The sequence below is a fragment of the Centroberyx affinis genome, unplaced genomic scaffold, assembly GCF_046629955.1.
Source record: "Centroberyx affinis isolate AG114_WGS23_722 - 3 ecotype Tasmania unplaced genomic scaffold, CSIRO-AGI_Caff_v1 ptg000318l_1, whole genome shotgun sequence".
Taxonomy (NCBI): domain Eukaryota; kingdom Metazoa; phylum Chordata; class Actinopteri; order Beryciformes; family Berycidae; genus Centroberyx; species Centroberyx affinis.
In genome coordinates this window covers 61764-76969 of record NW_027278994.1, presented here as the reverse complement: position 1 = coordinate 76969, position 15206 = coordinate 61764, and the positions used below count along the sequence as shown (strand labels likewise).

Below are 15206 nucleotides of genomic sequence, written 5' to 3'. Positions count from 1 at the left end.
CAACCAATCTAAATAATGAGCTGGGGTTTTCCAAAGTGGGGCCTGAAATTTTTTTGGCTCTCCTAAGTGTTCCAAAGAATGTAAAATATTCCATATTTGATTATTAGGTTTTTTGGGCATTTTGCCTTTATTGGATAGGTCACAGGAGAGAGAGACAGGAAATATTGGGAAAGAGAGAGAGAGGCATGACATGTGACAAGGTCCTAGGCCAGATTCTAACCCAGGACATCTTGGAACATGGTGTGCGCCTTAGCTAACTGAGCCACAAGGAGGATGAAACTGATTAAAAATAGATCAAATATACCCATATTTGATCTATTTTGATTCAGTTTCATAACACCTAAGGAGTTATTTTGAGAAAAATAGCTTGTTACATGTTATTTCAATATGCATCTTGATGATGGATAGCTTAATAACCTATTTTTTACTCTTTAAACTAAAAAAATAATAAACACTGGAGCAGTAGTTTTGGCCTGCAGCTGGCTAGCCTTGCTAAATTTTGGCCCTTGGCCCTCTGTGCCAAACGTTTCAGTATCCCTTAAGTGAGCCTTTTGCTTACAGTTTATCAGCGGTTAATGTAGCCTAGATGTGTGTCAAATTGCTGTCGTTATTTATGTACTTCATGTATAAGTCCTCATGTGTCCTACCATGACCAGAATAAGGCCAATGTTTACCCCACTGTCTCTCTCAGTTCTTTGCTTTGTTATTGTGCCCTTGATGTTCTGAGCCAATCTGTTGAGGATTATATCACAAGCTTTTACTATAGTTGATGTTCAGTTCATCTCTCCCTGTCTTGCCTGGCTGCTTCTAATGGTGATTGGCTGTGATACAGCCGTATAGAAATGGAAGACGCAGGATGGAAAACAGACACGAAAATCCACCGTAACACAGAAATCACTGATGTTACTCCTAATGCATCAGACGGTTCAGTCTGGTTTGTGCAGATGAATTAGTCCCTAGATGAAAGTTGGAAACGAGGGGAACGAGGATCTCTTGATGATGTCATCAGGAGACAAAACCTGGTAATGCTGCCTTGACAGTAAATGGGAGAGTTGATTATGACATTTTCTGGCTCTTGCCTGTTGGCACAATAACAAAATTCAAATTCATTGTCAAGGGAGCAGCTCCAGGGCTTGGATCTCTAGAGGTTTGGTCTCTTGATGGCATCACATATTAGAGCCTCGGCCTTTAGCTTAGGGCAGAGTTGTTCATATTCACAAGTACCGATCCATTGAATAATTATATGGATTCTATTTTGGGATGGATTTTCTCGTTGAGCAAACCGCTTTACACCCTTGGGAGTTGGTGCAAAACGGTGAACCGAGCGATCCTGTTTTTGAGGGGAAAGAAATGTTGTGGACCAGTGGGGCAGCTTACAGTAATAGTAGTAGACATTGTTCTTGCTTTCTGACAAGTCCCACTGTCACCAGCGAGGGTTATGGGTCAGGATGTGGGAAGGGATTATGGTTTTCAGAACGTTCCCTGGAACAAATTCAACCCAGGAGCGTGGAGGAGAACTACCGGGAAGAGAAAACTCGGCCCGGGTGGCAAACCAAAAGTTCAGACATCATCAGTTTCATTTCAGCTGAAGAGTTAAGTACAGGTTGGCCTCTTTGTGAATTCACTCGCAGCTGCAGCTTGAGCTGTCTGTAAAGGAAATCGCTGTGTTTGGGGGCATTGTGAGTAGGCATCACTTTATTTTCAGGTTTTGTGAGACAGAAAGTTTGAGAAAAAATGATCTTGGTGGGTCTGAAGATGAGAAACAATTCAGTAACACTAGTGTTTTCCATTAGAAGTTCCACATACACAATAGTCCCATTTAAGCAGTTCAATATCCAACGAATTGACACTGTCTTCAATTATTTAGGTTGCCCATGTATACAAAAAGATACAACTCTTTATTTTTTTATTTTTTGCAATCCTCCAAGACATTCCTCATGTCTTGTAAGCATCAGAGGGCAGCTGCTATTAAGACATTGCCGTCCTCATCCTGTTGTTTTCTTTGTTTCGGGCTCGTCGAGGATTTCATGTCCAGCAGGTCCTTGGATTGGATTCTTGGAAAAGGTCGTTCACTGTTCTCATATGTGAAAGGATTAAACAAGTGGGCTGAGTCATGGCCCTCCCCCTCAGCAACAGCACAAAACAGAGGAGAAGAGCTTAGCGGCAATACAGTAGTTGTAGTTGTAATGGCTCCTTGTTGCACAATGTACAGTCTGTACACAGCACAGAGACAGTGCAGTTTATAAAAATCTAATTCATGTGTGTAGAACGTTTGAAAACAATGTGTCAGAATGCTTTGCAGACAATGAACTAATAGTAAATTAAACAGACAATAAGATAAACAATAAAAATACCAGGCATGAATTTCAAAAATGGTTACAAAAGAATAAAAAAGATGACACTGATTTAGATAACAGCAAAGAGTGCGTAAACACACTGTTTTCACCGGTCTCCACCTAGTACACAATTTTGAAAGATGTGAAAAAAGTGAGGTGGTTGCGTGAGAGCGAATGGGGAAGTGTGTGTGTGATAAACGGATCAGCCATCTCTACTTGGAGGTGGTAGCAATTTTCTGATTGCAAAGCATTTGATGCTGCCAAAGGCAAAATACCGGCCTTGACATCACTGATAGGAGTGTGGACAGAAGTGTAACATGGTTGAAATTTCAGAAAATGAAATGTTTAGCTAGACACATTTGTGGCTCAGAAATAATTCTGCACAGTCAGACTTTGTTGTTATTGAACTTTTATTTATTACATTGTATCGTGGTTGTATCAAATTGTGAACCCCATATCGCATATCGAATCATATCGTGAGATAAGTATATCATCCCATCGCTACTATATAGAAACCATATATGGATGTTTACAGCTCAAAAAACATGATTTAGTATTACACAGATTGACAGTATAGGGACAAGTGGGGGGGGCGAGTAGAATGGAGTAAAAAAAAATATGCACTCATGATACTGCAAGGTGCTTTGGATAAAAGCATCATCAGATAGCTTATGTTACATTAGAAGCACGATTGACCCAGGAGTGACGATTGATGAAGTTTTCCAAAACAGCCACTATATAACAGCCATGATTTAGCACAGAAAAGTGCCGGAGGGTCAAGGTAAGTATCAAGTACCAAAGTATCAAATATAACATTCCTGTGAAATTACAGCTTGGTGCTTACATAATCAGTGGGGAGTAAACCCCTAGCGGAGTGATTTGTGATTGAACATGGGTGTGCCGAGTGTTGGGAGAAGGGTTCAGCTCAAGCTGCAGCAGCGTTTCTGGCTCAGCAGAGTTTGCATAACTGGGAATGCTGGTGGGAGTGCGGAAGAAAGGGATTGCGTGAGTGAGTGATGAATTTTTCATTGATCCCTGAAATAATTTCCGTCTATCCGCCAGACGGATCGGCAGCAAGACTGTGACAAGACCAAGAAACGGAGCCTCGTTTGAGTCTCGATGTGGAGTTGCAGTCCCTAGGAGAAGATGGGTGCCTTGCTGTAGCATGTAGGCAAGGATGACACCCCAGGCTCCATCAGTAATGAAATGGATAGGGCAGGTTTTCTGACTATAACTCCAGCCTGAACAGGACGGGCTAATAATCACTCTGCCAGTGGCATTTGGGCACTAAGAGGCTTACAAATTCCATTAAACTGAACATGTGCTATTCCTGGGCCAAAACCTTAATTCTTGAAACAGAAACACATTGATTTCACTCAAACCCATACATGTACTTACACATGTCACAGACTGGCTTCAAACCCAGGTCTTGCACATGGGAAAACAAACATGTAACAGTTGGAAGGGAATATAGCCAATGGCTATATTAAGGCTCCAAGGTGTCAGTTGTGACCTTTCTGCTACGCACACACATGAATCATGTACAGTAGTTCAGATTGGCTCATAATGACTACAGTGAGGTGTGCGACTTTGAAGAACAGTGGTAACACACTGTTACATTTCAGAGTCAGGGATTGGCGCGTGATGTCGAAGTGATCCGACATGGCTAATGCCTTTTTTACAAACCACAAAGATTAGCATGGCTGTTATGACGGAGGACTGCAGCTACTGCAGTGTTTTTATGAGCACAGGAAAACAAGGTCATATATGTGCTATATGAAAATCCATAGACAACCATGTAACACAGTGTGGAGTCAACTGTGTCCATTAATTATTACAGTCTATGCCATAAATAGATAGCATATCTCCTTGTGTGAATCTTCATTTCATGGGTGTCATCTCACTATATTGTATAAGGGCTGCCTCCTGTTTGGAGGCTAATGTATATCTTTTTTTAAACCTTTATTTACCCATAGAAGACTTGTTGAGCATTTCTCAGCACCACCCGACTCCACGCTCACTCTGTTACCTGGGAGCTGCCCAGTAGACAGCCACAATCCTCTGCTGTTGGGGATTACATGCTTTGCTCATGGGACCTCTGTCAGCAGTGTGCCACCCTCATGGCTGTGTCTTTGTTGACGCCGCTGTCCTCTTCTTCCCTTGCGCAACTGTGTTTCTGTGCCTTTCGTTTGCCACTTTGTAAACTTTGTGCTCCACGAGTAAAGTTAATATTAATAGGGTTCAACCAATATGGGTTTTACAGATATTTTTGTGTTGACGTTGCTGATAGCTGATATTCAGTATCTTCAAATCTTACCGTTTTCATGCCAAAAACCACAAGGATTCAGTGTTTTCGCTGGAATTTCGCTCTTGGCAGCTTCTGAAACAGCATTTAGACCATGGGACACCAAAACTCCATTAAAACCCAGACTAATGAAATTCTTTTAGGATTAGCAGCTCTTTAAAGCAGGATTCCCACCCCACCTATTCAGTGGTAGGGGAAACTATGGGATCCATTAGGCCTGTTAAATGAATAATTCATTTGCAATAAACGTGCTAAGAAAATCAAATTTCATGTCGGGTTTTGCAGACTTTTTTCTGTAGCTGTGGTCGGGGAGGAACCTCCATTGTATCAGATGCGGTTAACACTGAGGGAATGAGCGTCTCCTTCACGTCCCCTGCCTGGATTTTCCCAGACAGGATTCAAACAGGTGACTCTCCTGCCACAAGCTCACCTCTCAACTGTAATGCTGTTCTCTCTGTGCAGTGCAGCCCCGCTCTCCCCGATTTCACCAGCATCTCCAGGGCAGCTACAAATCCCAGGTTGGCAGATCAGGGAGTTCTGTGGCATGTTTGGCATTCCAGTGGGCAGGGGAATGGGTTCAGATCGGATCAGGGGTCTTTGTGCACTGAAACTCTACACACTCATAAGCAGGTACACACAGAGGGATGGACACGCATACACAAATTATTTTTTTCTGTTAAAGGTGCTACTTGTAGTATTTTAACATCAATAAATCATTACCGCATTAATTTTGAGACATTAGTAGAATTACCGTAAACAAAGAAGAGTGTTTCCAACATTTACAACACTGTGGGTCGGATTATGAGGGAAATCTGCTGGACTGATTTACAGCACAAAGGGATATTGCTTTACGGCACAAAACAGGAAAAGGGCGCTGTTCTTCCAACACAAACACAGCTAAAGCTTTCAGAGTGTCTGGCAATGGCAGATGGTGGAAGGGGTGAAAGGTCGATGGAAAAATCACTTCCAACATGCTTATCTTCTTCAGTAAATCAAAAGGAAAAACAACGCACTGACTCTGACCGATGCCGGGAAGCAGGGTCTAGTAGCAATGGGGTTTATGGGAAACGTAGTCGTAATTTTGAGAAACACTAGCAGTAACACTGCTGGCGTGAGATAGAGGCTACCAATCATCTCGACCATGTTCTCATTTGCTTATCACAATTATTTTGACACATTTAATTTGACAATGATATATTGATGGTGAACTGCCACTTTCAAGCAGGAAAAACTATTTTAAAATTGTGTGCAAGGGCTATCTGTTTTTGGCTTGTTTGGGGATAAATATCACTGTTAAGCGATATTATATTCTTGTGAGCAAAAGAAGAACAATGGATGGTTGTGAGTTTTTCCAAAGATAAATGATTCTGGCAGATTCAGGGCCATAAATTGAGGCTTGTGACGCTGACCATGCTTTTAGTTTTAGTCAAAACAGACATGACTCACATGTGAACATAAAGAGGCTTTTTTAACCTTTAGTCACAATACTGATCTTAGAAAACATCTTCTATAAAGGCATCTTCACTAATGAATGCATGTACAGAACGGACAAGAAGCCTGTGATGCAAATTTTCTATTTCGCTAGGAGCAACAGACGGTTTGTTTACCTTTCTTATCATCTGGTAACACTGATGCAAGATAATGTCATCTTTTGATTTATTTTCATATGAGAACTCGCACACACTGAGGCCTTTTTTATCTGGATCTGCTTTCAAACGGCTGAAAACGATCGGGCATGTGGTATTGCACTATTCACATAATTTGATATGAATTTCCTGGTTGATTTATTCAATTAAAGGCATTTCAACATTCAACATGATTTTAGATTTGGATTCTTTTAGACATTCCCTGCTGAGCAAATACTTGATGGTTTTGTATTCACATTTGGAGCAAATCAGTGCAGTAAAATGCATTATAAAGAGGCTGGATTGTAGTGAGAACTTTAACCTGTTGATTCATCAAGAATCGCTATCTGTCAAAGAATAACTAGGTGCAGAATAAACTCTCACACTTGTAATGAGAGCCCATTAAGAGGCTGTGTAAAAATGCTGCTGCAGTACGGTGTGCGCTCCTGCTTGTTTTTCTCTGGCTAATTGTGTGTGTTTTCTAGCTGTCGTGGCCCTGCGCGCTAATAGGCATCACTATGTAGTGAGAAGTCCTGAAAGACGCCACCGCACGCTCACAGTGGAAGTGGAGCCAGATTCATTTGGCAAGCGGACTGTTTATAAAGACACTGAACTCATCCAGGATCTGCTCCTGCACTCTACACACAGATGACAGTGGTGGCACCGAGAATACACACATACTCAAGCATGCATAGATGGAAATATGAACATATTTACCCAAGCACATATGTGTATGTACTAGGGCTGAAAGATATTGACAGAAAATTATTTGACAGAATATTGCAATTGCGATTCATAGTTTCATTCAAGTTTTTCTCATCATACATTTTGTAGAACTTTAAAATTGTTTAAAGAAAAGTGATTGTGTTAAAAAACAATAGATGTCAGTGTGCAGGATTTACTGAATTTGAGTATAATGAAAGTTTTGCACCAATACTGTACTTGATTCATGGTCCAAAGATTACCCGGAGCTCTAAAACAGTTTGTTCAGAAATCCAATTTGGATGAATTGCAGCCTCTGTGATTTGAAAATTGCCTTTTTTACAAAAAGGCAATTTTGCAAAAATTTTTTTTCGTTTGATTGTTCAGCTCTAATACTGTATATACAAGCAGGTGCTGCCTATAATGTAGTCTTGTCCACGTGTGCCAGTGTGCGCAACCTAATGTGAATGTGCCCATGTGTGAATCTGAGCTCACAGATGCACTGAGCAGATGGGAGTCTCCCTGTTGCTATCAGCTGATGAGCGACGACACTGTCTCTTTAAATGCCAGACAGCATTCCCCTGGCACAAGAGGTTCCTCCAATGTACAGATGGGTCTTGGAGGGTCTCTCTCTCTCTCTCTCTCTCTGTCTCTCCCTGTCAGACTGCATTCATCACATAAAGAGAGAGACGCTTGTTTGCCCTCCCCACACACACACACACACACACATCTCTTCCCCTTTTCCCTACCGTCTCCCTCGCTATGTTCTCTCTCTTTTGTTTTGAAGTGTTCAGACCTAATTCTCCGTAATGAGTGCACTGTATTCACTCCATTAAAATCCTCTGCATGTGCCAGGGAAGAGGAAAGAGGGGGCAAAACAGGGTGGCTAGAGAAGAGAGGAGAGGGTGGGTGGAGGGATGAGACACGGTGGCACCTTTTTTGTTCGATCCCCTGATCCTAGATTTGACCTCGGATGAGTTTTCTGCTGACATCGTATTTCTCCTGTCACACAGACATCTTCCTCCACACTGGATCAACCAAGAAAAACCTTTTGGTGGGTGCAGGCCCAGGCAAAATAACGGTCTGAAATAATGTCAGCGATATTTCTAGGATCGTTTAATCTGTCAGGATATAATCAGAACCATCAGTATTGCCTTTGGGATTGAGTAGGCTGAAGCAAATGCTCATACTGCTCCAGATCTGGATCGGCGCTGCCTCCAGTCAGCCAGTCAGTTCCCTAGAAAAGACGTTGAGTTCTCTGGGAGGGGGTATGGAGAGTGAAGTGGGGGATTTGCTGGAAATAAAGCCTTGAGCTTAGTCAAGGTTTCCTGGGCCTCCACAAAATGCTGCCTGTCTTTTTCTCTATAGAGGTTGTTCCACGTTACTGTACTGTCTGTCTGCAGCATCCGTCTCCCTCTATTCATCTCTAGTCAAAAGACATCTTTGGCACCAAGTCATTGTTGTGGTGTTTTTGCTCTGTTCTTCCCACAGATCACTTGTCAAACAGTGTGTCCAGTACTGTGACATCTTTTTCCTTGGATTTTCTGTTGATGAAGTTTGAGTGTCTTTTCTTTGTCTGTTCAGCCATGGTGGCTATCACTGCTCACGCTAACCACCCAGTTCTTCTATTTATTCCAAACAAACAGGAAACATAAAACGCATCACCTCCGGTGTGCCAGAGGATTTTTCCAGAGGAAGATCTACCAGACACCGGCTGTTTAGAACAGCAAATGTAAAAACTTTCATGAACTGGATATACTGTAGGTTGAATCGCTATTGTGTTAAATCAGTCAGCCATGAAGAGAAACAAAACAGATATGGGTTTCTGTGAAAATGTTTTAGATTATTGCTGTAGATATTTCTGTTGAAACATCATACACAGACTTTTGAGTGATGGCTGTTAAAATGGTTTGAACCTCTCCCTCTCCTCGGCCCTAAACTCGTTGACTCCTGAACAGCCTACAGTAATTCTTGTAAAACAACGGATTACTACTGTATTGTTGTTAGACTTGTTTCTGTACTCTACCTGTATCTATCTCGCTCCTGCTCCACCTCGTGGGAAAACACTCTCTTGTCATTAGCATTATGTTTTTGTCCCTTGCACTTGTTCTTTACCGGATTTCTAGCGATTCCCTGATTCACAGATACTGACTTTTTTTCTACCTGTTCTAAGTCACTCTGGATAAGGTCATCAGCTAAATGCCGAAAACATTAATTATACCGTGACACATTTGCTGCATTCAAACGGAGAGATCAGAAGCCCATGCTGTTTGCACTGAGGTGCCTTGAGGCTAGTTGTTTCCATACTGGGAAGCGATACATTAGGCCCCACAGAGCAAATGGGACAAGGACTAAATAGCGCGACTAAACAGCATAACGTGACATAGATTTTGTTGTACAACACAACTTTGGAGCTTGATGTGTGTATCTTAAGATTTTACATGTGAAAAGCCATGGAAGTGTTATGAGGGCTTCTCTATGGCTCTGCTCTGTTTAAAGCAGGAACAAAATAGGGTCCAGGTTTCCCTAAACCGTCTTAACACTGAGATACTCTTAGTTCCACAGCAGTTCAATGGAGCAATGAGGATTGCATAGGTGCTTTTGGGATGCCAAACCCAAGTGAATAAATCTGATCTGATGCAACCTTGCCATTGCTTTCTTTTGTACTCCATGGAATATATTATGATTTATAATGGTTGAGTTGAGTGGGGTTGGAGGCCAACATAGAACAATCCTTTGAAATCTTTTAAACGCATTTTCTTGCACCTTTTATAATTCACTCCATAAGAGCATCTGCTAAATGCCTGAGATGAAATATGTAAAACGTCCTCTCAAGACTAATAAATCTAAGTGTTTTTGTGGATGTTGGGTCTCAAGGTGAAACTCTGAACTTGGAACAAAAACAGCAGGACCAGGTTTCGTGGTGAACCCGCACGGCAAATTCATCTCCAGTCCACTTCAGGCCACTGGACTAAGTTTGACCTCTGTTTTGTCGGGGAAGTCGGCCCCTAATCCCCGTCCTGAGGCCTAGCCCTTTGTGCTTGAGCAAACACCAACAAAATGGTAGGGGACATCAGCATGGTGTATGAAGTACACGTTAAATGGGAGAATTCCTCCTTTCTTCTCACATTTGGATAAACAAACCATACAAAGGCCAGGGTACAGTCCCTCCCTAAAACACTACAGAAATGGACTTTGTAGTCTCAGTGAGCAGCGCTGTACACTGTGTACCAGCAGATGTATAGATGGAGTACAGTGTGTTTCGGTCAACTCCCACAACAGAGACAGGGATCGCTGATTCTCTTTGTGTAGTGCTCTAGTGCTCACACTTCACACTGAGCTCTGTGTGTGTGTGTGTGCATGTGTGCATGTTCATCGGTCCGTCCACCTCTCTGCCAGTCTCTAAATAGCTGGCTCCATCCCATCTCAATCCCATCGACCTGTTGGGCCGGTGTGGCCCACAGTCCAGACACCATGGCAGACATTAAAGCTACCTTTGCTCCCCAGGAGACTGGACCCAGACAATTGTTTGTTTTCACTTCAGGGTACAGGCTGTCCCCGTCGGAGGACTCTGCCTCTTTATTCTTTAACTTTAGATGGATATTACACCACAGACCGATCCACTTTTGATCCGCTTAATCGCCTGGAGAAATCTTGCGTCTGACGTGGTGAAACCGCGATAAGCAGGAGAGTTACACATCAATAGCGGATCACATCCGATGTTGAAATGTCATATAGAAAAGAGAAGCGTAGATCAAAAAAAAAATTCTAATGTTTCCACACAATCTCTTTCATCTTTTGAAAGCCGCCGCAAATTTGACATTAACATGGCTGCAAGGAATTTGTTGTGTCTGATTCATGAAATTTGCCTACACACTGATGTAAGTGCAAGACTGAACCTGAAGGGCACGCTTACAAGAACAGACACACCTGACTGTGAGATCACAGGCGGCATGTGGGCATGCAGCCGAATAAATGGAGCCAAACATGGTGATTTGCATGCTAGTGTGCGGAGACACACACATAGTTGCCATGCTGTTTTGATTGATGCATATTTTCTCTCTGGGCTGGGTGACATCAATTATACAAAACAAATGGTTTTGTCCTTCTATGTTTTCTCATCCTTCCACTTTAACAAATGTCTTTCCTACCCTCCATTTCATGTGAGGTGGCCTAAATACAGTTTATAACAATTGCTTGACTATATAACAGGTTAGTAAGTATTAAAGCTGCTTTGAAGCAAATCCTCCAGCTGCATTTTTTGTGGGCAATGGGTTTAAATATGAACTGTAGATATTGTGTTTGAAGATTGCGTTTAACACAATGTCTAGACATGGCAGGATCAATATATTGTTGCCATGGTGATGCCACCAAGACGTTTCCTATAGAAAGGAATCCACATGTCCTTATCGGTTATCAGTTGTATATCTTAATGTTACTAAGTACAGCACACAGTTCATTTCATGGCACATGGACTTTGATCCTGGCTTGATGTACAAACAGGTGCAAGATTGTCTTTTATTTGTTCTAGGTGATAGCTAGAGGATATGAGGTTTCCACATGATTCTGATGATGATTATCATCGGATTATATTGACCTGTTGAATTCTCTCTCTTCTCCTCTCCTCTCCTCTCCTCTTCCTCTCCTTCTCGTGGAGCGGCTGTGGCTCAGGAGGTAGAGCGGGTCGTCCACTAATCAGAAGGTCGGTGGTTCGATCCCCGGCTCCTCCAGTCTGCATGTCGAAGTGTCCTTGGGCAAGATACTGAACCCCAAATTGCTCCTGATGGTTGCGCCAGCACCCTGCGTGGTAGCTTGCCGCCATCGGTGTATGAATGTGTGTGTGAATGGGTGAATGTAGGCATTGTTGTAAAGCGCTTTGAGTGCTCGGTAGACTAGAAACGCGCTATATAAATGCAGTCCATTTACCATTTCTCCCTTTTCTCTTCTTCTTCCTTCTCCTCTTCCTCTTTCGCATCCTCTTCCTCTTCCTCTCCCTCTCCAGCCTGGGTGGGGGCCCTGGCCATGGGGATGATCTTCTTCTGTTCACCGGTGGTCAGCATGTTCACAGACCACTTTGGCTGTAGGAAGACGGCGGTCGGCGGGGCTACCTTGGCCTTCATCGGGCTGCTCAGTACAGCCTTTGCAACGTAAGAGAAGTTTGTTGAAGAACTTTATCTCATCTCGAAGGCTATGTTCACACTGCAGATGAAAATGTCTGTGTTATGTTTTTTCCCCTCTCATATGACAGATCTGATGTTTTCTAATTAGCATGAACAACAAAAAGCTGGATTTTTTTTCAATTGTGATCTGCACCACATGGATATGTCTGCATCCAGAGGCATGTGACCTACATGCAACTTGTATTTGAATGCTCAAATCTGTCAGTGTTGCCATGACAATAAGTAAATCTAATGTTATTCATGTGAGACGTTTGTCATAATTTGGCAGTGTGAATGTAGTCAAAATTACACGCCATGTGATTATTTTTTGTTTTCTACTTCTGTTCAACCTCTTCTTATCTCCATCTCTCTTCCTTCCTCCTCTTCTCTACTTATCCTGATCCTCATATCATCTCATCTTTCTCCACCTTTTTTTTTCTTTTGCTCTTTCTCAGCTCCCTGAGCCTTCGCTATTTCACCTACGGCATATTGTTTGGCTGCGGCTCCTCCTTTGCCTTCCAGCCCTCGCTGGTGATCCTCGGCCACTACTTCCGCCAGCGCCTGGGCCTGGCCAACGGCGTGGTGACGGCCGGGGCCAGCCTCTTCTCCATGGGCCTCCCGGTTCTCCTCAAGACGGTGGTGGAGCCTCTGGGCCTCAGCAGGACCTTCCAGATCCTCAGCCTCTTCATGCTCATCCAGGCACTGCTGGCCTTAACGTTCAAACCTTTACTACCTGCCGGAGGAGGCATGGGACCTCCAGGCATGGGTCCTCCTGGCCCCGCCGAGCCCCAAACCCAGCCGGGGGCCACCGGCCAGGGGGCGAGCCGGTGGAGCAGGGCCCTGGTTCAGGTCAGGAAGTACTTCAACCTGCGCGTGTTCCACATCGTCACCTACAGGGTGTGGGCCTTCGGAGTCGCCACAGCCGTGCTCGGCTACTTTGTGCCATATATCCACCTGGTAAGAGCTTCGTATAGGGACATTTCTTGTGTACATATTGAAAGTGTAGTGTATGCAGGGTGTCTGTTGGTCCTGAAAACGTCTTAATATGTCTTAAATCTCAACACTCAAGGCTGTAAAAGGTCTTGAATACAATTAATTAAAGCATTTCAAGTTTTAAAGTCACTTTTAGAGGTGTTAATGTTGCAGTTTCTTGGTGCATTTTTCCGGTGACAAATTAGCCCAGTCTGTTATATTCTGATAAATCTATAGTTGTTTTTATTCTCATTTGCATTTCAACTGTGAAATTGGTCTTTACATTTCATCCTAACTGGCAAGACAAATATCTTCATAATGCAAACATTTTGCTTTAAGAAACTTTCAGACACCCTGTTATGGTTCTCTGTGTTAACAAAGTTAATGTTATGTTAGATTATGTTAACATTTGATAGATGCTAATGTTAAATTGTATATAGATACTCAACCAACCGATCCATATGTTCAGCTTTGTGTACTTTACAATCTCGCCTTAGTGACAGTTCTGTTTAAACATTGCCTAAACAGGAAGACCCACCATAATGTTCTTAGATATTTTTTGGAATGGGACTTCCATGAAAATGTATGGATCACTACTTCTTTTTTTAAAATTATATAAGGCTATATAAACAAAGTTGTGGTGTTGATTAATAGGAGTTGTCTAATATCATGTATGATATACAAATGATGTAGCCCAGCTGACTTGCTATTTAATGACGTGAAATTTTCAGGAGAAATGTATGGAAAGTGGGCAGGAGAGAGACAAAAGTGTGTGTGAGAGAGAGAGAGACAAGAGAGAGAAAAAGAGAGACACAGAGAGAGGGAGCGAGATATTTATGTGGCGTGGTGGGCGGTCTGCTGCCATTAATTTTCTGTGGGGCTCAGGGAGAGGGCAGTGGAATGCGTGACAGCAGGGTGAGAGAGCTGGTGAAAAGTGAAGATCTGGCTCGTTCATATCAGTAAAAGCTGATGAAAGTGAGAATCGACAACCAGATGTGGTGTTGTTAATAACATGATCAAATGCACTTAAATCACTCCCAAGTCAGAGTACAGTACTCCTACTGAGGTGCATTGGCAGAAGCTGTGCAGGACCCATGACACTAATCAGATTTTAGTAGGATGGAAGAGAGTGAGATAGTGAGTGAAGGACGAGGATGGAGTGTAAAGCTGCAGTGTGAAACTGTAAAGTCGGGTCTTTCTCCATCCAGATGTCGGATGTTCCCGCTCCGGCCTCCCTCTGTCAGGCCTGTTGTTTCAGGCCCGGGCCCAGATGTAAACAAAGCCCCGGCCTTTGTATTGGCTCAACCACCTCAGGAAACCTCTCCTGTATGGCCTCCCTGTATCCCTAAACATGCCTATCCTATGGCCATTGATGTCAGCCCCTGGCATGTAGCGGCCTTCAAAGCAGAGCAAATAGTTCACAAGGACCAGTTCAGGAAGGACTTCAGAGGGAGGTTTCATGTTTTGGATCTGATTCGGGGGTCGGGGCGGAGGGGAGTGGGAGTGTCTGACCTATATGCGTTGGGTCTTCCTGTCCCGCTGTTCCAAAGGTCTGTGGATGAAGAGATTTGTTATTCCAAGACCTTTGCTTTGGGGGTTATGGATGGAGAATTCCCCTCCGCTCGCCCAAATGCACACCCACTCCCCGAGTTCATTGACTTCTTAGGCAGGGAGCGTTAAGTTATTCGAAAAACACGTGAAAGAGCTCATCTCTTAACATGCAGGTTGGGTATATTTGAGGCTCGTCCTTATATTATCAGCAGCTTCTGATGAGTTTCTCCATGCACAGTCACAATATCCACCTTTCTAAAGTCAAGGCTCTGGGTCTGCTTCTGTGTCTCAGATCAACTTTGTCAAGGAGCAGTTCAAGGACACTCAGAGGGAATGGGTGCTGCTGGTGTGCATAGGGGCGTCGTCCGGGGTGGGCCGCCTCGCCTTCGGCAAGATCGGGGACCTCATCCCCGGGCTCCAGAAGATCTACATGCAGGTGAGGAAAGACCTGAAGCCACCATCAGTTTCCTTATAGGGAGTGTGGGCAGTCCACTTCTTTTTCAGCATTTTAGTAGTTAGAAATGGGACAATATATTGAAATTCAATATATTGCTAT

General features: G+C 43.3%; 1 protein-coding gene across 1 annotated transcript in view; it reads left to right on the top strand.

Annotated features, from left to right (window-relative positions):
* Positions 1-15206, top strand: part of slc16a2 (solute carrier family 16 member 2) — a 30082-nt gene that overhangs the window by 2066 nt on the left and 12810 nt on the right. Inside the window, exons 2-4 of the mRNA XM_071515175.1 lie at positions 11971-12115; positions 12583-13084; positions 14943-15086. Coding sequence (XP_071371276.1) covers positions 11971-12115; positions 12583-13084; positions 14943-15086 — 791 coding nt within the window. The remainder of the gene's footprint in view (positions 1-11970; positions 12116-12582; positions 13085-14942; positions 15087-15206) is intronic.